General features: G+C 43.0%; 1 protein-coding gene across 1 annotated transcript in view; it reads right to left on the minus strand.

Moving 5' to 3' along the window:
- DYNC1I1 (dynein cytoplasmic 1 intermediate chain 1) overlaps positions 1-22,412 on the minus strand; it is a gene marked incomplete at its 3' end in the record, with an annotated part of 193,290 nt that overhangs the window by 78,035 nt on the left and 92,843 nt on the right. Inside the window, exons 7-9 of the mRNA XM_082327082.1 lie at positions 10,427-10,516; positions 1,396-1,558; positions 163-262 (exon numbers count right to left, since the gene is read on the minus strand). Of these exons, the coding sequence (XP_082183208.1) occupies positions 163-262; positions 1,396-1,558; positions 10,427-10,516 (353 nt within the window). The remainder of the gene's footprint in view (positions 1-162; positions 263-1,395; positions 1,559-10,426; positions 10,517-22,412) is intronic.

Genomic DNA, 22,412 nt, shown 5'->3' on the forward strand with positions numbered 1-22,412 from the left:
CTTCCTTACAGAGAAACATGCATTTACTCATTCAGGGCCCTGCTGTTAGCTAAGAAATAACATTGTAGTCTGCAGAACAAAGGGCAAACTGAGGCTGGCCTTGTTTTTTGATGGAGAAGTTAGAAGGGATATGGAAACATATCTCCTGGCTTCACTTCTTACCTGAAGAGACCAATCCATACAGGTGACAACACGATGCTTTGACCAGTGCTCATCATAAAACTGACGGTTAAAGGAAAGGTTGGCTCCTGCTTGAACATCTCTGTGTGAATTCAAACAAAGCAACACTTTTTGAAGTACCAGCATTCCAATGCTATGAAAAGCAATGCAAAAGTTTCTGACTACTACTTCTCAAACCTCTGCTCAGCCTGGGGAAGTCTGCCACCTTGATTGCTTTCACTGAGTGTCTTGCTGATAACAAATCTGCACCAAGGAACAATTTTTACATCTGTTTCACAAAACCACATTTCTTAATATCCCACTGCCCTTCTGAATCTTCTGGGTCACCGTGGGCCACCTCTGCCACCTTTGTCTCTCAGGACCGAACCTGGATCAGGCATTCAGCTCCCCCTTTTCTAAATCTTCACCTCCAAGCTATAACCAAATCTCTGTTATTTTTGATTCCTGAAATCTTAAAGTTACAGCACCTCCTCCCAGTGATGGTGACATCAGTTGCCTTCTGGCACCATCAGGATGGGCTGAAGCTCAGTGCTGGTCCAACGCTGCCACACTGATGCATTTAGCCAGTCAGAGGGGTGATGCTCTAGACGAACCTCCAGTAAGTAACTTCAGTGCAACACAGCTACTGATTTGCCACGAGGCTTCAACAGATACGCAGCTGTTGAAATCTAAATACTTCCTCTCGTACTAACAAGTTTTGCTTCTTCTCCTCCCCTATCAGTTGCTGAATGCACAACCTGTCACCTCTCGTCTTATGTGTTTAGATTGCAGACAATTTGGGAGATCATCATTTTCATCCACACAATGCATAGCACAGCGGGATCCATTACAGACCTGAGGCAGTAGTAGAATATAAACAGCATCAGTCTGAATTTGTAAAAATATCATGATACAAGCACACTGGACCATACACATGCTCACCTACATATACATGTGTACACACACATTTCTGTATTTCTTCAGAATTTGAAATTTCATCCCAAAAAAATTAAACCACCTGCATAATACATCAAAGAAAAAAACCCAGAGCAATAAAGCATGAAGCTATTTTACAAAATAATTTAGGCTAACAAAGTGACCCAGGTCTTCAGGGAGAGGTTTTAAACTTTTCTTACCTATAGAAATGTTTAGTTTAGTTTTAAAATTAAGGCTCCCTGGCATTGGAATTATTTTTATAAAGGTTATTTTATAAAAGCAAACAAACCCCAAACTGACCCATCTTTCTCTTCTACATCTCTGCCACTGTAGTCGAAGAAGATGTCTGAATCTTCAGCCAAAGCTCGCTCAATTACACGTATTGTCCGGTCAAAAAATATCAGGAATTCTTCTGAATGGAGAACTTGCTGTTTTTCTTCTTCTGTCAGTTCTCTAGGAGGAGCTTGGAAAATGGAAAGATGTAGTTAAGAGTATGACATTTCACCCCTTTCCCAATGAATCAACATCTTCAGTGGGTTTCTTTTGACATGAAAGCTTGCCGTAGCAATGTCAGGACAAAAATCAAAGCTTTACTCTTAAAATCATGACTAAGAGGTTTTTAGTATATCTAAACATACTCCTGTATATTCCCAGAATGTAGCATTTACATAGAAGAGATCTTATATCATATATTTATTATTCTGAAATGGAAAATACTTAAACCCCCCAAATTAAATAAACGCTGTGTTCCTATTTCAGGAAATGGCTGTGACTGACGTTTAGGCGATACCTGACTCGAAGAAGCAGAACACTTATGTAACAGGGGACCTGTCAGAGGAGCCAAAGATAAAATAATTTCCTTAAGCTATACTACAGTTCTTTGTGTTAAAAGGGCTCACATAATCTCTCCCTTCACTTCTTCTCATTTCTCCTTGGTGTCACTGATAAATTCTGTCTCTGCTTTAGAGCTTTTGTGAAGCAATGAAGTAAATAACCAAAGATATTCTCTGAGGCAGCAAAATCGAAAGCAACTGACCAAACACCAGTTTCTTTAAGGCAGTTTTATTCCTTGGAGAGGAATCCTAAGAGCCAGAGCAAGAAATGCCACTGAGCTGTGGCCAAAGCTGCCCTGGGAATGGGGTAGGAGCTGCCTCCGGCTCTGGGCTGGGGAAGCTCACACCTCCTGGCACCGGTCAGGATAGCCTGGCCCCCACGAGATGAAGTTGTTTCTTTACACGTACGCAGACATGCTACATGTTTACTTCCAAACCAATATTTCCAGTATGGCCCTTCATTTGAAAAATACTATCTTTGCAGGATGCACCGATGCTACGTCTCCATCAGTTTAAATGACCTGTTGGTAAATTCCAACTCAAATGTGAGCATCAGAGGGAAAGGAAATTGGGATGCTGCTATTGCTATGGTGCAAAATTCTGTTCTCAGTTACACTAGCAGAGTCATATTGATATTGTGGCAATGCTGTATATCAATTATGCCTTTGCCCACATGTGCTTTTAAACCATCATTTTAGTTATATGTCAGAATTACTTGTATTTAAAAAAATGCCGTTAGTATCCTCACAGTTCCACCAAACCAACCTTGCAACTAGCTTAAATTCCCAGCATGAAAAGCTCTGTTGACATCACAGGAATTATGCTAACAGAGGGTTTTGTTCCAAATTTATAATTAGGTACACAAACAACATATCATAAACAGATTTATCGCAAAATTACAGAGACTCATACTTAAGAGTTTAACTGTCGATCAAAAGTCTCCTGCATTGGCTTTAGACTCAGATTTGAGGTGTTTACTTGTGAAAATGAGCTTGCAGTCTCCCTAGGCCATACTGGGTTAAAACACCAGCAGCCAAAAAAGATAATTCAGCATGGTGCCTCAGAGAACACCCAGTATACATCAAGGTTTAACTCCCAGCCCTGTCACATGTATCTTAATGTTTAATTAAACAAGGAGTGACACAGTTTAAAGTTGCCGTTTGAAATTATTTTCCAGTTGCTGTGCCATGCCACACAGCTACTTTCAGCTATCAGGGAGATGTAGCCCTCGCTTGCCATCTGATTTTCCCGTGGTTCACAGTACATTTGTGAGGTCTGGTGCCCAAGTACGATGCCACCACTGGCCCCAGGGGCTAAGATGGATTGAAAGGTGCAACAGGAGGCCGGAGTAGTGACATGGTCAGCACTACTGCAGTACTCAGCTCCCCCAGTTTTCAGCGTACTTGCTTTCAGAGCACTCCCTGTGGCTGGGAGAGGCTGTTATCACCACGCTTAGGTTTGCCTCAACTGGTCAAAGTGTTAGCTCTGAAAGACAAAATCTCTGCACTACACCTGGGCTAAATACAGAGGGCAGGAAAAATGCAAAAGGTGGGGGAGCAATTTGGCCCTCAGGAGACAAAGCAGCTAAGAAGTTAGAAACTTTAGCCTTTGATGATCTCCTACGGTCTTGGCCGTATGCCTCCTACTGCCAGGTTAGTGGTCCCTGTGGAACTCCACACATCCAGAGAATACCTACACCCCCCCGCACAGTCCCCCTGAGTAGCAGAGTAACAATTACCAAGGCAGGAGCACAATTTGCCTCTAAGTGCTTTAGACAGAAGCAATGCATATGAAAAAAAAAGAATGACTAGCAAAAAGTACAGGTTGACCTATTGCAGTGTCTGCTACTGAATAGTAATTGGCACTAAGGGAACTCATCTGGCAAGGAAGCCTGTAATGAGGCAATATCCCACTGTCACCACTAAAGCATCGCTTTCCGAGAATCAGAGACAACAAGCATGACAATGCAGCAAAATGGCATAAAAGGGGAGAAAATAACTGCAAAGGCAACTGGAAAACTCATTTTAAACTGCTCCAAATGGTAAAAATTATTTGCTAAATCAAATCCTCTCTACAGCTTGGAAATATAAATTTATTATTCGGCCATTTGCCAACTATAACTGGCAAAGAAAATACAACCAAAAATCAATAGAAAGGGAAAAGGCAAAAAATAAACAGCTTGGGAGCTGTGGAGTGTTCACAAGCAATGGAGACACACATGATTGCAGTTCTACCTCAGCAAAATCTCCCTTGCAGTTAGCAACGATCTGTGGGAGGCCAGCAGTCTATTAAACCCTCTTCAGCATCAGAAACACCTTGGCTAAAGTTTGTAGGGCATAAATCAGCTTACCTCATTCATCTGACTGACACACCAGATGCCCCCTGGTGATATTAAGCTTCATATTTTAACCTTATTTTCTTCTTTCATTCGGCTGCCTCTGAAGTTTTATTTGAGGCAATCTCTTCTTACAAGAATGTTAACATCATTACTTTTTCCAGTGTAAAACATTGCTGTAACTACTGCAAATACATGAAGCATAAGCAAAAAAAACCAAAACAGACAGGCTTGTTCTTTCAAACATAAAGATTTTCTAACCATTTATCTTTCAGAGCCACTTCCATTTCCCCTTGTTCCTTCTCCCTGTCTGTCCATTACCTCGAATAAAATAAAAAGAATCTATGTAATTTTCTGTAATTTTTCTTCCTATTTGGGAGCTTACAGTTACTTTGATCTCAGCTTTCAAGAGACACAGGCTCTCTTCAAGGAAAACTCTGAGAAACATAAGTAGCTGATCAAAGTATTTTTTGTTTTGTTTTGTCACCGACACCTATGTGATGTGACAATATCTTCAGAAATTCCCTGTAAGAATACAGCATTTGTCTTCAAGTATCTGCTTTCCCTGGCTTATAAACCAAACAAACCACATCTAACCTTCCATGTCTAACAAAGCCTAGTGCGATGCTTAGCTTACCAGTGCTAAAAGTTACATGCTTATTGCCTGGAGTGCAATAAAAGCTCCTGCAAAGGAAGACCCATACTTTGCTCTTGTTTCTATACCGTAGCTTCGTGATGAACTATTGTGCCTGTGCTTTGCTTCCCGCTTGGAGGAGCTGAACCCATCCGTGGCCCCGCACAGCTCACATCAGGAGGACCCATGGTGCAGCCACCAAGTTCTGCCCAACAGGGCCACTGGGCATCCCATCTATTCACGGACCCACTGAAACATCGATGGGATCACATACCCACAAGCAGAGCACTGTCCGGGTGGCTCTGGGGTTATGTGGTCAACAACATATATCAGAGAAGCCCTGTACTCAAGTTAATGTGTAATACTGTACAAAATAAAATAGAATTTACATTTAAAATTAAAACACTGTGCAGTTATATATGCACAGAGGACACCGCAGGGGAATAAGATGTGAGGTAAATCCATAATGAAAGACATTGTACACTTGTGCATGAGCAAAAAGGTCTAGAATATGTAACAAAAATTGAATGTGACATGAAAACAACAGATTTATTCAACACTTATTTCTGAAAAATAGCAGCATTTTTTAATTTCACACGTGATTTAACATGATCCTCAGAAATACCGTATTTCACATCAGGTCCACAAATTTCCTTGGACAAAACAGAAAAAAAAGTTGATACAAAAACATTTCCTTAGATCTTTAGGAACTAAGAGAAAAAATGCTGCAGACTTGTTCTTATCTGGCAGAAGCAGGTTTGTAGTAAATATAATGTAAATAGTTGTGATAACAGTGAAGGATCACCTTCACAAATATTTAAATTCCAGGACTCGAGTCTTCTCCCAAGGGAGCCAAACAGATATTTAAAAAAACCCCAAAAAAACAAAAAACCCAACCACCTGAAAAAAGAGCCACATTTAAATAAGTATAATAGAATATAAAAAATGTTCTTCTGGAACTTAAGCAATTGTAAAAACATGACAGAAAAAATGAAGTCCATTAAAGGCAAAAGAAAAAAAAAGAACAGAAAGAGTAAGCGAATGAAAGGGCGAACTAATAAAAACAGTAAAGCAGGAAGCAGCCTTGTTATGAGCCCAGAGATATAACGAGAGACAGAAGGAGATTAGTAAAACCCTTTTAAGAGCTGTATTATTTCTTTCAGCATGTCTTTAAACCCATGTAAACTTTAGATGTGCTGACGACCGAGGATAGTAGAAATGTACAGCGTGAGAATTGCAAGGTGCTAAAGGGCTCTCAACAGCTTTTAGTCCTTGTCTGCCGATAGCCTGCAATCCCCTTGTTGTGCTTCTCACTTTCCTGTCAGGCTTGATATGTGCCATACCCTGGTTTGATATGGGCCGTGTCCTGGTTGTGTTGAGTTTAAAACGCAAGTCCCTGCATGACACAATTGCTGACCATGTAAAGGGAGATTTTGCAGTGCATGTAAGGATTTTTCAGTTCTGGAGTAGCAGGGTCCAGAGCCTTAAATTCGAAACTGTGCCAGGCAGGGCTGTTCCCACTGATCGTGCTTCTCCAGGGGCCACGCCGAGCACCATCCCCGAGCACACCTGAGCCGGGCTCTCAGGAAGGGTCGGCACACCTGAGCTCGCTGTGGTGTTGGCGGCGGTGAAACCGTGGCGTTACAGGCTATTACAAACCTCAACGAGTTCACAGGGGCAAAGCTGGCAACCTGTCCTGCTTCTCTGATACTGAAGCCTGAGCTGATGAGAGCTAAAGCGTCTCCCCCACCACAGCCTGCTGTGTGGACACCCAAGCCCCATGCACACGGCCAGGACAAGAGGGGAGCACAGCAGGTCTTTGAAGCTGCAGATCCCAGCCTCCTCCATCACAGTCTTTCATGTAGGTTTCTGTGGATATATCCACAGCTTCAGATAAACGCAGGTTGAGGCTCACGTTCAAGACCCAGCCCATCCTGCTGTTCATGTGGTTTCTACTGACACAAAGAGGCACCTTAGGTGGCCCTCCAGAGCTCTCTGGCGGTGGAAAGCCCCAGCCCACTTGATGCCACAGTTTGGGACCAGTCTCTTGTTTACATGGTCAGGAGAGGCTGGGGACAGGCAGAGCCCAGCCCAGTTCACCAGCAGGTATCCCACACTTGGCTCTTCCAAGGACGGTGGGGAGGCCATGCACCTGAGACATGGGTGACAACAGGCAGCCCTGTGGAAGAAGCACAAAGGGGTCCCAAGGCTTTAGATGCTTCAAATGGTCAACAAGCCAGGTCTTCACCTCCCGCTCCAGAAACACTCTGGGGGGCTCAAGCTGTTCCTCTGCCCTTAGCACCTCCATGGCATTGAAGAGCTGCAAGATGTGTGGCGCCAGGCAGGCTGCCCTATTGCAGGTGCACTGCGTGCCTGCTGAATAATCCCACCAAACCCCGCAGAGCAACTCTGGGGTGTGCGGGGGGAAGATGAGGAAATTAAGCATGCAATAAATGTCTGTAGAATTAAATTGGGATACCTATAAACCACAGAGAAAAAAAAAATCACATTTCCTCTTAAAATACCATTATAAAAATAGAGCACTCCTGTCCTGCTGGCTTGGGGAGAGGGAGGCTGAACAGACTGGATCCAATCTTTATTTTTCATCCTGACCTATTTTTGAGTTGTATTAATGAAAAAATTGTCTGCCTTTCTCTCCCCACACTTCTCTCTCCCATGGTTTTTTTTCTTACGCTCCTATAACTCAAAAAAGGCCATGCTGATTTTTTTTTAATCTGTTAAAAAATGTGCTCCCTGAGCTGAAACCAAATTTCAGCCCAGAGCAAATTTTTACGGCTGGGTTATAAATCCCTGAAAAACAGGATTCATAATGGAAGTGCTGACACAGCCTTAACTACTATATAGCAGTGTGAATGGCGCCACTATAATATCTATTAGAGATTCTTTAAAAAGTTTGCAAAATATTGTCTTGCCTTGCAGAGAAAAAGAAGCCAGAGTAGTTAATGCCAACATAAACATGCTTTTAACCCATTATGTGCTAATTTGCAGAAAAGCTATTAATTCTGAGTAGGCACACAGAGTGCAGCACCGACAGGAAATGTTCTTCTAAACTCCTGTTTGACTTGTAACATGGTTTTAATCACTTCCATGAAACACAAACGATGGCTTCAAACTCTGAATGTTGCTCAGAACATGAGAAGGGTGATTACAACAGAGAGGAAAACAGGATTTTGTTGGCGAAAGGGCTAACACCAACAGGGAGAGAACGAGACCAAACGCTAAAAATGGGACTCCATTCCCTGTCAATTTGGGGATGACTGCTTCATTTGATTCACAGCATTTAATGCCAGTCATCAGCACGCCACTATTTTATCTGTCACAACATGTACTGCAGGTCAAGTTCGCTTTCTATCAGGCAATGAGCATGTTTTCTTCTTCCTTGAACCCAGTCAAATGTTAGCACCTCCCAAAGCTGGTTCTGCTAAAACAAGCTGTGCCTTGCTTTTACAGCCTGCAGTTTGTGTGTCTGAGACTAGTGCTAAAGTAGCCCAGTTGATCTACCGTTCCTGGGGGGTCTGCTAGGCAGAGAAGGGGAGCACTGCCCTGAGACTAAAACACAACAAAGAAATAAAAGAAGTTGGCAGTGGCGCTCGGTCAGCAAAGTATATAAAAGGCTAACTTGAAAGCCCACAAAAAAGTGAAACAAATCAGTTCAGGAATGTATTTAGATTTTTTCTTCTTCTCTTCATGCAGGAGTTTGTGGTTTCTCCCCAGGTATAAGCGCTAGCGTTACTTTTACATGGAAATAAATGGGGGTAGGGTCAGCTGTAAGCTGAATACTAGAGGGACATTCAGCAACTCGGGACAGTGCATAAATGTAGTGATAACTGGTTTTTATGGCTTCCTATTGTCATCAGTAAAAGAGAAGCTCTGTTAGGTCCAGTGACTGCTAGAGCCCAGGTGTGAGTTGACCCCACAGTTTTGGGAGGAAGGATAATTTTCAGGAAAAAGTAAGCTTTTCTATGTTGTCATGTTTCTTGCTCATGTCTTCAGTTCTGCCTTTGCAGGCTCTTGTGCGACTCCTGCTGCCGCTGTCACCGCTGCTCCCGCTGCTCCCCTCTGCCCACGGCAGCAGTGGCTGGGGGCAGTGAGAGAAGGAGAAGGATGAGGAGCTGGAGGAGCGAGTTCCCCCCTCCGTGCTTGTACAAGGACCTAATGAGCAATGGACGCTGCAGGATTTATGGCATGGGCGATTTCTATGATGCTTTTGAAAGGGAAGAAAGATCAATTTATAATCAAAACAGCATGGCTGGTACTGCAACTCACTTCAGTGTGTGAGGATTGCGAATGTGGGCAATGTACAGCAGACTCAGGTTTTTTGGACACTGATGTTAATCATGCTAGGCTCCCCTGGACAAGAAAGAAGCAGCCACTGCTTTATTCACAGCTAACTATTTCATGGGCTTCTCTGTAAAACGACTCCATGTTTTTCCCATAGTGAGATTATCTTGTGAAAAACAACACCAAGGTCACAGAATCATCCTGATGACCACCACAGCAAGAAGTGGCTTAGGCCCCACCTGAGGAAGTAAGTAAGTTACCTTCCAAGAGGGTAAACAGTGCTGTGAGCAGTCCTGGCGATACAGAGCTAAGAAATGCTGGAGAAGAAACTCATTTCCTCTCACACTGGAGCTGCTGCTATTTCAGCTCTTTTCCCCCACTCCACACAGAGGTGAGCATTGACTGCTCAAAGCAACACACCAGAATAGCCAATACTCTAGTAAATTCCCAGATGAGGAAGACCAAATTTCACATCTCTCTTCTAATTACAAAAGCTAGAACAGGTCCAAGAGAAGCAAATGAGACACGCAGCATATCTACCACGTCCAGTGCTGACATGCGCCACTTCAACAAGTGTCTCTTGTCTGCACCAGAAAGAAGTAGTAACCTGAATTTGTGTCTCTTGTAACCTTGGAGAGTGTCTGAATCCAGAGAAATGGATAGAAGGGCTGGACCTGCCTGGCTTCAGCTTTGACCTTAAGTTCCCTGGGGCAGCTCCTACAAAAAATTTTTATTTTGACAGTCAACATTTTCTAGTGAAATGGTTTTCTGCTAGAAGATTCCTGACCACCACCAGGTTTAAGTTTGCCCCTCTCAAGCAGGCAGTTACGGGCTCTAAGTACCTCTGAAGACCAACTAACTTTATGGAGCCGCTGGAATGCCTGGCATTCGCGTTTTAAATCTTTCATGTAAGCAGGCTATTTGAGCCAGAGGACAAGTAAGCACCAGCCCTGGAATCCAAGAATCCCTACTTTGTTCCCAAATTATGAGGACATGTTGCTTCTTCTAAACAGCTGAAGCCTTTCACAAGCTTCTCAGACCTACCAGCTGGGTCGCTGAGATACAATTTTCTGCTTTTATGCCACTCATGCGGTTCTAAATCAATAAAACTGGTGACTGTTTTGATTTCACAGTGTTCTCAATAATGGAAACTACCTATGAGAATAACTACTTGCAGGATTCAGTCCTTTAAAGCTGTAACAAAATCCTTTTCATTTTTTAAAGTACCTTCTTTCGCTTCCTGCTTCTGGTCTTGATTTTCCGTCTCCAAGTCATCCTCTGCTTTTGGCTCCACCATCTCTTCATCATCTTCATCCTCTAAAAAAAGGAAGAAAAAGATTTGTGAGATTTACCCCTTTAAGGGGGAGGGAAATAGCGTATCTTCTTTATGATTATAAAGTGATAGTAAACACAGGTAAAGCAAAACGCACAATGAATGGAAATGTCTACATTTATACTCAAAGTGACACGCTCAGAAATTTCCCCCCAGACTGCAAGATAATCTGCTAACAGAGGGCACCTGCCCCTTGTGCTCCCTGTGGCAACTTCCCATCTCAGATGTCGGCTGAATATCTCCCTGACCTCAGAGATGACTTCTTGGATGGCATAAGAACAGATGCAAACATGTTTCAGCCTGGCAGCTATTCCACGGTTGGGACACCTGCTATCCAGACACCTCATTTCCAATTCAATTCTCACCAGATTAATTTGTCTTTTGACCTACGGAAGGGGTTAAATAGAAATCTGACCTCAGGTCAGATGCCACTAGCAAGCAAACAAGCGTGGTGCAGCTCTGAAAAGTCATCACCATCAACTGAGGGAACACAGCAACCGAAAGTGGCATTTGGAGCTTAAGAACCATTCTTGCATTAATACGAATTTAATGAACACTAAAATTTGACACATGTCAGTTACTACTGCCAGATGTTTTAATGACCTTTCTTGACCTATGCAAATGCCTCTCTCCCTTCCCCTCTCTCCCCACACTCACATGTTCTCATTTTATTCAGGAGGGCAAACTATTCATTCCTTGATGTCTGTCTGAAGTTACAAGGGTTCTGACTGTCCAGACCAAAACATAATACAAGCAGAGCTGGAAAGACAGTGATGCACCAAAATAGCTCAAAGCCTACCTAACCCTCATTACTTGTTCCCAGTTGCAGCAACGTCATTCATTCTCCAGTGCCCAGGGCCGGCACCCAACCTACTCACACTTATGAGAGGGTAGGGATGCTCTGCCTTCCAGAGTCAGTGAACTATGAAGACTGAAAATAGACCTGGTCCTAAAAGAGTGAGTTACAGTAATTAACAATTAGGATCAGCAAATATGTGGGCTATGGAGGAATTATTCTGGAGTGATTGTGGAGCTTGACGCACCATCAAGGCATAGCAAGCACCACTGGTGCCCTGGGTCGGTCCCTTGCATGAGAGAACGCATGTTGTCCCAGCCCCGGGGCATTCAGCCGTCAGCAAAACCACTGGAGTTCCTTTGGGGCTTTCTCAGCAATCTGCCTGTCACCACCCGGTTCCTCGCAACATGGTGCTTCTCCAGGCACACTCCCTGCTCTAACACTGCCGTGTTAACATGGCCTGGAAGCGGGCAGGGGGCAACATGTCACACTTCTCCAACTGCTCGGCTACTGGCACCTTCTCCTGCGAAGGCTGGCTGCAATCAGTCCTGGCTTCTTGGGGAGATGTTGGTGCTGACAGGTTGTATTCAGCCAACAGTAAGACGCAGCTGTATTTTGTTTTCAATAACGTAATAGGCACCATACTATTCCCACCACGTTGCCTACCCTAGGACTTCTCCCCCCAGAAGCCCACAGAGCCGCATGTTGCTAGCTGACATCTTGGCTGGAGAGCATGGCTTAGCCACGTAGTGTAAGGAAGTGTCTCAGCTTGGACAGATATACTTTCCCTCTTGGGAAGAAGAGGAAATCTTGGCATAAGATCTGCCATCGCTCCCCTTACTGCTAGTGACTGCAGTGAGGAGAAGAGGGAAAGCTTGGCTACCCAGTCGTCAGGGAGGAGGGATAACCATGTGCTCCCCAGGCTGGGAAGGGAGGAGGAATCCAGCATGGATGGGGAGGCATTTCCAGAATTAAAAGCACTACTAACTAATGCCACCCCTTTATCAGGGATTTTTCAGACCATGAGAGGGAACAGCCACTCGGAGTGGGGTAAAGGTAGGGTATTCACAATGCCTCCCTTCGATGCCTCACTTGGCAATTACGTTTCCCTGGGTACCAAGAGCTTTTAGAGAGCAAGCCAGGGCATTTCAGTTCAGCAGGGTAAACACATTGCTCTGTCCACTGGCTGAAAGGTAGATAACATCCGACGCAGTCAGCAGAGAGTCAGTGAGAAAAGTTCACCTGCTGTACACACATAGGTGGGGTAAAAAAAGGTCCTTCTGCCATCAGTCTGCGGCACTGGCGGAGACGGGGATGTATGAAAGACAGCGGCACTCCCAGTTTCAAAGAACAGATGAGAAGTGTGAGAAGGGAGAGGAGTGACCGATGCAGCAGGGAGTGAATGCTCTGCTAACCTCAAGTACACATGCACCCACAGATAGGATCACAACGGTGTACAGATATATGCACACAGACACGCTTATGGCAGATACCTAATGAAGCCAGCTCCCACAAGAGTTCTGTGAGTCTTGCATTACAAGTTTTCATTCCCTAGAGCACCAGCTCTTGGAGCCAGCTGTTTACATATGGATTTCAGCTTCCATTTTTAACCTGTTTCCAACCTGTCTGATTGTGCAGGGAAGTTTCAAAAGGGGAATGGTTTCAGAAAACTTGCAGGAAGCAAACCAAAAATAAACCAGTATTTAATTGAAAATCTTGGGATTTTTAAGGCAGTATGCTATGCTTTTTAATGCCTGAGTTGCTAATAGATAGGGATGGAGTAGCAAATGTAAAACTTGAGATTTAGTAGCAGGTTTTCAGACTGAAGTGAAGTGAATTTATCCCTGTCCCCTAGAAGTCCTTGATCCCCTGGATTTTGGGTGCCAAATTGTTTGCCTGCCTATTGTCCGTTCCTGCTTCTAAAGCAGAGAAGGCATGAATGGCTGAGGCACAGCTGGAGCAGGGGGGGTGTACAGATACTTCAGCACCTATTAAGGGGGATCTTCTTTACTTCCCTTCCTCTGCTGGGAACAATCAAAACAAAGTTTCCCTAGCTTTCCCCAGAATTAATTGCAGCAGGAAAAATAGGTAAAGATTATTACAACACATGCCATGCCTTTTTTCCAAAGGCACACACATCAATAAATTAGCTTTACTGGGAAGGCAGTGCAAGAGTTTTTAGCAGGTTAGACACAGTTCAGATGTCGTTATTTATTTACAGAGAAATGTATACACACGCACAGAGGAACTCAGCTAAAAGAACGATATGGTTGTGAGCCAAATGCTAAAATGTTAGCAAATGCCAGAATTTGGATTGCCTGGGCACGATTAGCTCCTTCCCTCTCCCCACGTGTAGGCATGATGACATCATTCTGGAATTTCCTCCCTCTTGAGTGCTTGGCCTCATTTTCTGGGTGCTCAACAAGAGACACCTGGGGTCTGAAATGCAGAGGTGCCGAGAGCTGAAGTCAACTGGGCCTGTGCTTTGAGTGGAGAAAGTGCTAGGGAAATGCCACGCACGCGAAAGCTCCCACATCTCTCCCAGCTTTTGCTGAAAGTTGTCATTCTGACATTTTTGTCCCTTTTCTCCCTGTGCTTCAGCGTTTTTGCATGATGGCAATAGTATTGTGAACATAACAGTATTCTCAACCTGCACAGATGTGTTGCAGAGATATGTTCATCAGGATTTGAGGCATATTAACATGCTGTCATGGGAGCACCAGACAAACAAAAGCTTGGAAGGGGATTCATGTTTCCTGTGTTCAGCATAATGCTTGGACCATGTGCATTAAAGTGAGATCTGAGGCCAGAGCACCAAATGGAAGAAGATAAAAACCAGAAGGGTTAAAAAACTGACTCCTCATTGGCTGGCTGAAACAAGAATCTGTTAAGGAAAAAAAACCCTACACACTATCGTGTAATTAAAACTGTATCATCATACATATTCAAAAGGGCTAATTAAGGATGCCCAGGAAAGCAGCATTCTGGAACATCCAATGTCGCTTGGCTTTGCAGCCTGAATGTTTATTTGCCTTTTTTTTTTTTTTTGATATTGCACACTATTTAATGCCAATGTATGCATACTTAGTACATAAATTTGCTGTTGTGCCTAAGTATGGTTATGCATTTGTACATTTCACTGTGCAGATACACATACATTACAGAATAATAGGAAATGCTTTGGCATTCATTTTTCTGTGTTTTATTTAAATGTGAAAAAGATAACATTAATGGTACATTTATTGGAGAATCTGTGAGCGTCTACGTGGTTATTTGTTTCCATATGTGCCTACTCAGATTGGATGTGCCATTGCAGTAATTGTCCGGGGAGATGAAGACACTTCTGTAGTTCCTGAACACAAATAGCCTTTCCCTATTTAAGAGCATATCTGACACTGGGAAGTTTAGAGAAATAACTTTTTAATTGCTTACATCACAGTAGTAGGAGTAGGAGTCTTCTAGTCACATTTGGCAAACACAGAGCTGCTACTAGCACCAGTAGTGTTACACCCTGTTCACAAGATCTAAATCAGAACCCAACTGTCTATTAAAGGAACCACATGAAAAAGAGCTAGTAATGAAGAAGCGTATAGCTGCTGTGTAACACTTCTCCTTTGTAGATCTCAAAGGACTTTGCAAGGAGGCCAGTTTTACTATGCCCATTTACCACGCAGAAGCCGACGGATAGACCCACTCACTGTAGATCACTCAGTAGACCAGCAGCTGAGTGAAGAATAGAGGGTTGGCTTCAGAGTTTCAGCCTAGGATCGTGGCCACTAAGGCCACCCTGCCTTTTACTGTAAATAAACAATTCCTCAATGGAAATGATCATTGAATGCTTAGGTTAAAGATGTTTGTCTGCTGAAGCTGGTGGAGCCATATGTGAGATTAATATAGACTGACATAGCTGGACCAAATACCATTTCGTGTTAACTCAGAGCTTGATGACTCTCCAGGCTCTAGGAGGTGGCCAGTCAGTCCTAACAGTGCTTTGTTTAACATGATGAAGGAAAAGCAGAGCAATTGTTCTCAGCTTGTACTTAGCTTTGAACACTCCTGCCTCTGTTCCAGACCCGAAGTGGTCTTGTCTGTCTAAAAGCTTGCCTGTTTTTTCCAACTACAGAAGTTGCTCTAATAAAAAAGTATGATCTCTCCCTACAAACCTGGTTTTGTTTAACCTGCGTGTAAACTACTAATTTTCGAATGTTGCCCAACTACTAGCTCCAATGAGCCTGCTCTATGCCTGGCCTTTGCCTTGGCCTCCACAAGGACGGATCACCACTTTGCAATCGCAATAAATGGAGGGGGAAGCCCTGTAAACACATGGCTAAGCCCCTACCACCTGCAGAAGAAATGCCCAGATGTGCTGAATTGGACAAAATGTTCACAGAGAGCACAGATGATCTCAGAAAGTCAGACCCCACATTTCTACAGAGCTGGACTATTTATTACCTACTTGGACTTTCCAGGGTTTTAAATCACTGTATTTATTTTTACAGCATGGAAAAACATACCAGGCACATTTGGGACAAACTAGAATACAATAATTACATCTGAGAGGACTGCACATGACACTGGCTTAGGGTTTTAATTCTTGAGATGAATACTGTTTTGCTTGGGTCAACATTTTCTTTGTTGGTTGAGTTTTGGATTGCCAGTTTTAGGCAGTTAGCACTGGTACTGCTCAAATAGTTTACTAAACAGCCAATTTTTTTGAGGATTTATGTAATTATAGGCCTCTGCTCTGCTAATATATGTACCACCAGTTAAACAGCAGGCAGCATGTTGTGCATTCGTCTTGGGTGGAGGATTTACACCTCCTCAGACCTGCACCTCTGAGACTAGCTAAGAAATTGCAGCTTCTGTGTATTGTTTTAAGTATTGACAGCTATACTGCGTTAGACTGACAGCTCTGTTTTTAAGTCTGGGTAGGTATAAACAGTCCCTTTATTAAAGACATATCTTTAAAATAGCAATTTTATTAGCATCACAATTATATATTTTATTGCCTGAGTCACTGATATATGAGAAGCCAGTGGGTTATTATATGGGGTTTTATATCAGCATTGACATTCCTTCAGTGCATGAGAAGGATCAGCCATGCATATGACACATTCAATAAAATCAAGTGTCTTCACAAGAAGCAGACTTGATATTTGTAACTGTGAAATACCAGAAATCGTTGCATCACTTTTATACTTACAACTGTTCAAATTAATTTTGCTGTTTCTGTTAGGAAAGAATTACAAACTGAGCAAGGACAAATGCATTGTGTTTATATTCACATAAGCCTGGATCAAACAAGTTGAATGTTGTTGGCATTATCCTGAGAAGGAGTTAAAACACTATCTTTCCTTTTTGAACACATTCTTTCCATCACTAGCAAAATATGCAACAAGCAAGGAAACACATACTTTTTCAAATAGGACTGCTTGACATTTCACATTTTTAAAAATCTATGATTTGCAATCTGGCTGAATGACCTATTTTTCATATAATGTAATTTTTTGAAATATGTCCAGTTTTTCACTTTCATCTTTTGACTGCCCTTTGAAGCAAGAAGAGAATTAATTCATCAGTGGATTTTGTTTGCAGAGTGGGATGTGAGACTGGACGTACATTGGGCACATGTTAGTCATCCCAGATGGAAATATTCTTGCATGCGGGCTCTTCTTGGCAATAGGCAGCTGCCTCCTAAAATGTATTTCAGTTAGCCAAAGCAGGGAAGACTGCTCGCTGCTGAATACTGAAAAAAACAGAATTGAACAGATCTTGGCCTAAGCTCTGTGCAACAGGCAACAAATTTCAGATGAGAATTTCATGTGAGCCTGAGCTTGCAAGCATATTTGCACACAAGAATCATATGCATGCAAGGTATCTCTGCCCCCTACCCAGAAAGATACTTAAATGTGCATTGCAGGAACATCAAAAAGTTCCAGGTCATCCTTCTAGAGTTCCCCATCCCTGGTATGGCACATTCCCAACACATCATCTTGTCCTTATGAACTAGTACAGAGAAGTCGTGCTTTCTAATGGCTGTCAGATGAAAAGGGAACATTAGGAAAAGAAAGGGTAAAATCGGATGAATGAATGTGTGGAGCTATCATATGGCCAGAGCAGCTGAAGGACTTGAACAGAAGCATGTGACATTCTTCCTCCACTTTCCATCTATGCCTTTTTTAATTGTCTGAAAAAAATGGTCCGTCTGTATCTTCTTTGACTGCAGTTCTGCAAGACCAAGAATAAATCACAGCGCTACAAGAATGGACTGGCTAGCATCTTCAAACTCCCTTGATTTTTTTTTGTTATCTTGAAGTGCTGTGTTGCTCTTTTGTAAAAGAAAGGCTTCACATACTGATAAAATATAGGCTGTATGAGTCCTATTACTTTTACCAGACTCAAGTATATTCACTGAATCTTTTTGAAGAAAATATCATTTTAAAATTTAATCATAAAATAATATAGATAATGTTTGGCACTTACATATCACTTTAATCCAGAAGATTGCAGGGCACTTTCCCTGGAATTAACATATTTAGCCTAACATCTTCTACAGTGAGCAGACTAGTAATAATATACCAGTTTTAAAAGTGCAGGACTAAGAGAAAAAAACCTAAATTTTCTTGTTGCTTGCAATACGAAATACTACTCACGTATCAGTCTGTCACATCCCAAAAGGGTTTTCTGATCCTATCCCTTGTTCTGCAATGCAAATCTCTGCAAAGTTCACCCCTCATCCCATAAGGAGCAGGTGGTATTTCTGGGCATTTCAACCAGATCCCTAGAGTCCTCCTCTCAGGCTTCAGCCATCCTTGTACCAGTGCAATGAAGGAAATATATATTTCACCCTGAAAACAAACACTGTAGCCTGACTGACTGAGAGGAGTCATTTAGTTCAGAAAATTTATTTTGCCTACAGCATAGGCTGTGCCTGTACTATTGCCACTTAAAAAATTGTCCTGAAATTTACTACACTTCCCTCTTAAAACAAGCACCCTGTAAGTAATTTTTGCTCGACATTTCTTTTTAAAGCTCTCCTTAACAATTACTGCATTCAATTACTCCTGGTCAGGGGATTCTCAGGTCTCCTAGTGTATGATTTCTCATAACCATCTCCTGATCTAGGGTTTCACCACTCAGCTCCAGTCCCTATGCCTCTTCTTGACTTGTGTTTGCAGTCAGACTTCTTTTTGGTACATTATGAAGACAGATCTTATTTTTCCATTTTGTGACAAATGACAGACTATCACAGCCAAATGGCAAGAAAATGTCACAGAAAAAATTGTTCTACTGTAGCATTTCCCTAAGGTCCATATGAAACTATCCAAATCTCTTCACAGTCCTGAATGCAAACCTTTGCACCGGTTCAAGTGTTAGAATCAATGCTTCAGAATATAATAATTTCTTTACCAATTAAAATGGAAACCTGCCTCTGATTCTTCAGGGAAGCATTTCTCTAACCCAAGAAACTGATTTTCCAGTTACTTGGCCTGAGCACAGTTTTCAGTTGTGGTGAGAGTCTCAGAATTCAAAGTGTCCCTTGTTTTTAGTTTCTGGTCGGTCTAGACCAGACATGGATTTTTCTCTCCTCTTTTGGACTGTTGCAACATCACACTGGTTGAAAGCATTTTTCAGTCCCCAGAGAACTAAACTGCAGAGTATCCCACTGGAGTCATCATCTCTTCTAGCTGATTCCTTTTCTCCTCTTCCTCCCTCCCCAAAGCTCATGTTCAATTCTATTGTGCTTGAAAATATTCCAGTTGGAAGACGTAACACAAAAAGAAAAGTACAGAAGTTTCCTTTTCTTGGCCATGGTTAGGCCTTCAAATAAAAATGCCAACATGAAATAATGGTCGAACAGCAGAAGCCTTACAGAAGCATTTACAGACCTCTAGCTCCAAAACCAAATAGCATAAATTTAAAATATCTTGCTACAGTGTAACTGCAGTGGTGTTATCCTTGAGGAAGAAAGTGACGGAGACCCTTTGTTTCTGTGGATGAAGAAGGGGTTGCTAAACCATGCAGGTTTTCACAGCCTCTGAAACCTGTATGGATTTCTTCCTGCTGTGCTGCTGGAAGAAGTCACGTCGTGCCAGCAGTGTGAAACGACTCCTGCCCTGGGAAAGGGCACGGAGACACGTGGCAGACTTTGTGGATTGGGCCTGCTCAAGTCATTTTCAAACACTCAGATCATGTAATAGTGTTAAATCACAAAAGCCTAAGTATGTTAATGAAAACCAGTCCCCACAACCTATGGTACTAGCAGCAACTGTAAAACAAAAGCTGCTTTCATATTAAACACACACACACACACAGATGATGTATCTGGCATTCACACCGTGACTGATTCGGACGTCAGTCACAGAAGACCATTGCCTCAGCTGGACACTAGGTACTTAAAACCTTAAGTACAATGTAGACCAAGTAAAGTCTGTGGGATTTTTACTGCTGACATATAGGGGCTAGGACTTTATTCGTAGACTCATTTATTCCAAGTGCAAATGACTTTATACTCCACAGGCCACCTCTCCTATTTTTCACCATGCTTTTGCTTGAGCAAGATTACAAAATCTTGCTATTGTGGAAGAAATTAATTCTCCACTTCCATACTGTGTCTCCGCCTGTGAAGCCACACTAATACGCTTTAGGTCAAATTCTCCAGTCCCGACTCTGGGCTTAACTTCTCCTGCAGACGTTAGCATGAGTTCTGGCCTTTCAGACTTTCTCCTTTATTTTTTGGATATGAAATAATATTTCAGTCCAAGGCCCTGAAATTAGCTGTATGGCCACATAGTTGTTTATATGACCATGGTTTAACTTTTAACTCCACCTTTTTCACAAATCTCTCTATTCTATGGCACTTTATGAATAAAAATCAATGCTTAAGTTGTAGCATATACTTTTGTAACTGAAATAGCTGAAAGCATAAATCTCTACATTTACACACAAACCTCAACAGAGAGAAATGGAGACAAGACTGCTGATGTATTACAACTGGAAAGGATAATTGGAAAAAACAACTATATTCACAAACAATTACCACAGCAAATACACAAACGGTACCTCTCTGTCTCCCTGACACACACATGCATACGCTTTGCTCAGCGCTTTAAAAATAACCATTAGTCATATGGCAAATGCATTTTACATGAGCAAAGGTTCATTCCAACATTTGTCTTAAAAAAGTCAGGCAAAAAAATTGTTTTATTAAAAAATTAAACTACAGAAGAATGGCTGGGTCAGGGTTCGATGAGTGTGTGCTTATTACTTATACAGGCACTGAACAGACCCCACTTAATTCTGTTTCCCACTGACGCCAGTTCACCTTAGTCACTGGTGTTAGCCCTGATTTGCATCAGCATATGTGAAAAAGGAATTCCCTCTGACAGTTTTGAACTTGCCATGTTTTAATTTTAGTGTTTTTGTCCTACCGCACTGGGAGAGGAGAGGCTTCTCCTTCTAGCATCTCAGTTTTGGGGATATCAAGGTAAGCAACACCTTTTGTTGGTGGGGAAATCAAGGCGCAAGTGCATCAGCTGCTTGCCCAAAGTCACTCCTGAAATAGCTGCAGATGATGGAATAAAACCCTGGTCTCCTGATTCCTAGGCTGATCCTTCAGCCACTGCTTCCCCGGGGCATGTGATCAGGGCTGCTTTGGAGGCTGCTCAGCCTTCATTATGTCAAACCAGCTGTTAAAAAACACAGCCGTTTTCCCCCAACTGCTTGTTGCAACCTGTCCGGCGAGCACCCACCTCCCAGGGCTGCTGTCCCCGCTGCTGGGAGCCTCCCTGCCTGCACGCCCTCCTCCCTGACCCTTGCCTTCCCCTCCCTGCCTCCGCAGCCGCGGCACCCCACTGCCCGCCCCGGCTGCCCCTTGCCTCCACTCCCACCGTTCCCACCCCGGTTCTGCTCGGGGTCACACTTCAAAGTCTCCCGCCCCCCCAGGAAGGCCTCTTCCTTCCTCCTGGCCCCTCTCCAGCCTCCCTGGCATCGGTCTTCCTGAAGCAGATATCAAAAATCCCCTACTTGCAATCGGGGGTTTGTGCACGCCAAAAGCCATACCCACCTGCAGATACCTGTTTGACACAGAAACGCCCTCTGATTTGGATTCTCAGATCAACGCTTCAAGGTTTTTCTGAGAACTTGGGTTGTAAGACAGTAATTAAAAAAAAAAATATGCAAAAACCAGTCCCCACCCCCCAAGTTCCCAATTGCTATGGTTAAAACTCAGCTTATCTGCTGCAGCTTGGCAGATCAGGTATGTTATTCCGTGCTTAAGCTCAACAGACTTCAGTAGCTTTGGATGATCAAAACAGGCAGGCTGCATCTGCAGTTGGGGTACACGGGAAGATTAAACTGCACCGCAACCACTCACTGGATTATGCTTCCCTTTTCCCATTTCACAGTTCAGACTCATCAGGAAAATAATTTCTGTGGCTACTTTATACCTGTCACACTTGGGAAAATGGATGCTTTGAAGCAGGCTGCCTGTAAATCGAAATCCTCCCTTTTCTCCCAAAACACTGTAAAGACCCTCTCTTCAGCCAGCTTTCGGGAGCTCTCAGCCATAGAACAGGGGCATAAAGTCAGGAGAACCACATGAAAATGGAGATAAAATAAAGGGGGTTATACTACCTCATAGCCCTTCACTTGACAAGGCATCTCTGCATAGACTTCTTTTTAGAGGACGACAAAGGAAAGAAGTTGCTGGCTTCAGCCCCTACGTCCTTTCAGTTGTAACACAGCTCACAGCTGCGAAGTTTACATGTGTTAACTTGGGATGCCACAAGCCAGCCAGCAATGAGGTTGTCATCCTGATCTGAGGAAACACGATGTGCATACATGCCAATGAATTTACCGCAAGTGAAGCGTTTTGCTGAGATAATTCAAAGCACATTATATTTCATCAGTTGCCTGTTCCATCTACAGCCGATCACAAAAGCCAGCAACGCTGAAGCCATATTCCATCAAAAAGGTGCGGCTCCATAAAATCTTAAGTCTCTTGCAAAATGGTGCCACTTTCTTTGTGGAAGGCGGGGAGATTAAGAAAAGCAAGACGAAGAGACAGTTCTGGCAATATCAAA

This window comes from Platalea leucorodia (genome assembly GCF_965183815.1).
Source record: "Platalea leucorodia genome assembly, chromosome: 1".
In the NCBI taxonomy this organism is placed as follows: Eukaryota; Metazoa; Chordata; class Aves; order Pelecaniformes; family Threskiornithidae; genus Platalea; species Platalea leucorodia.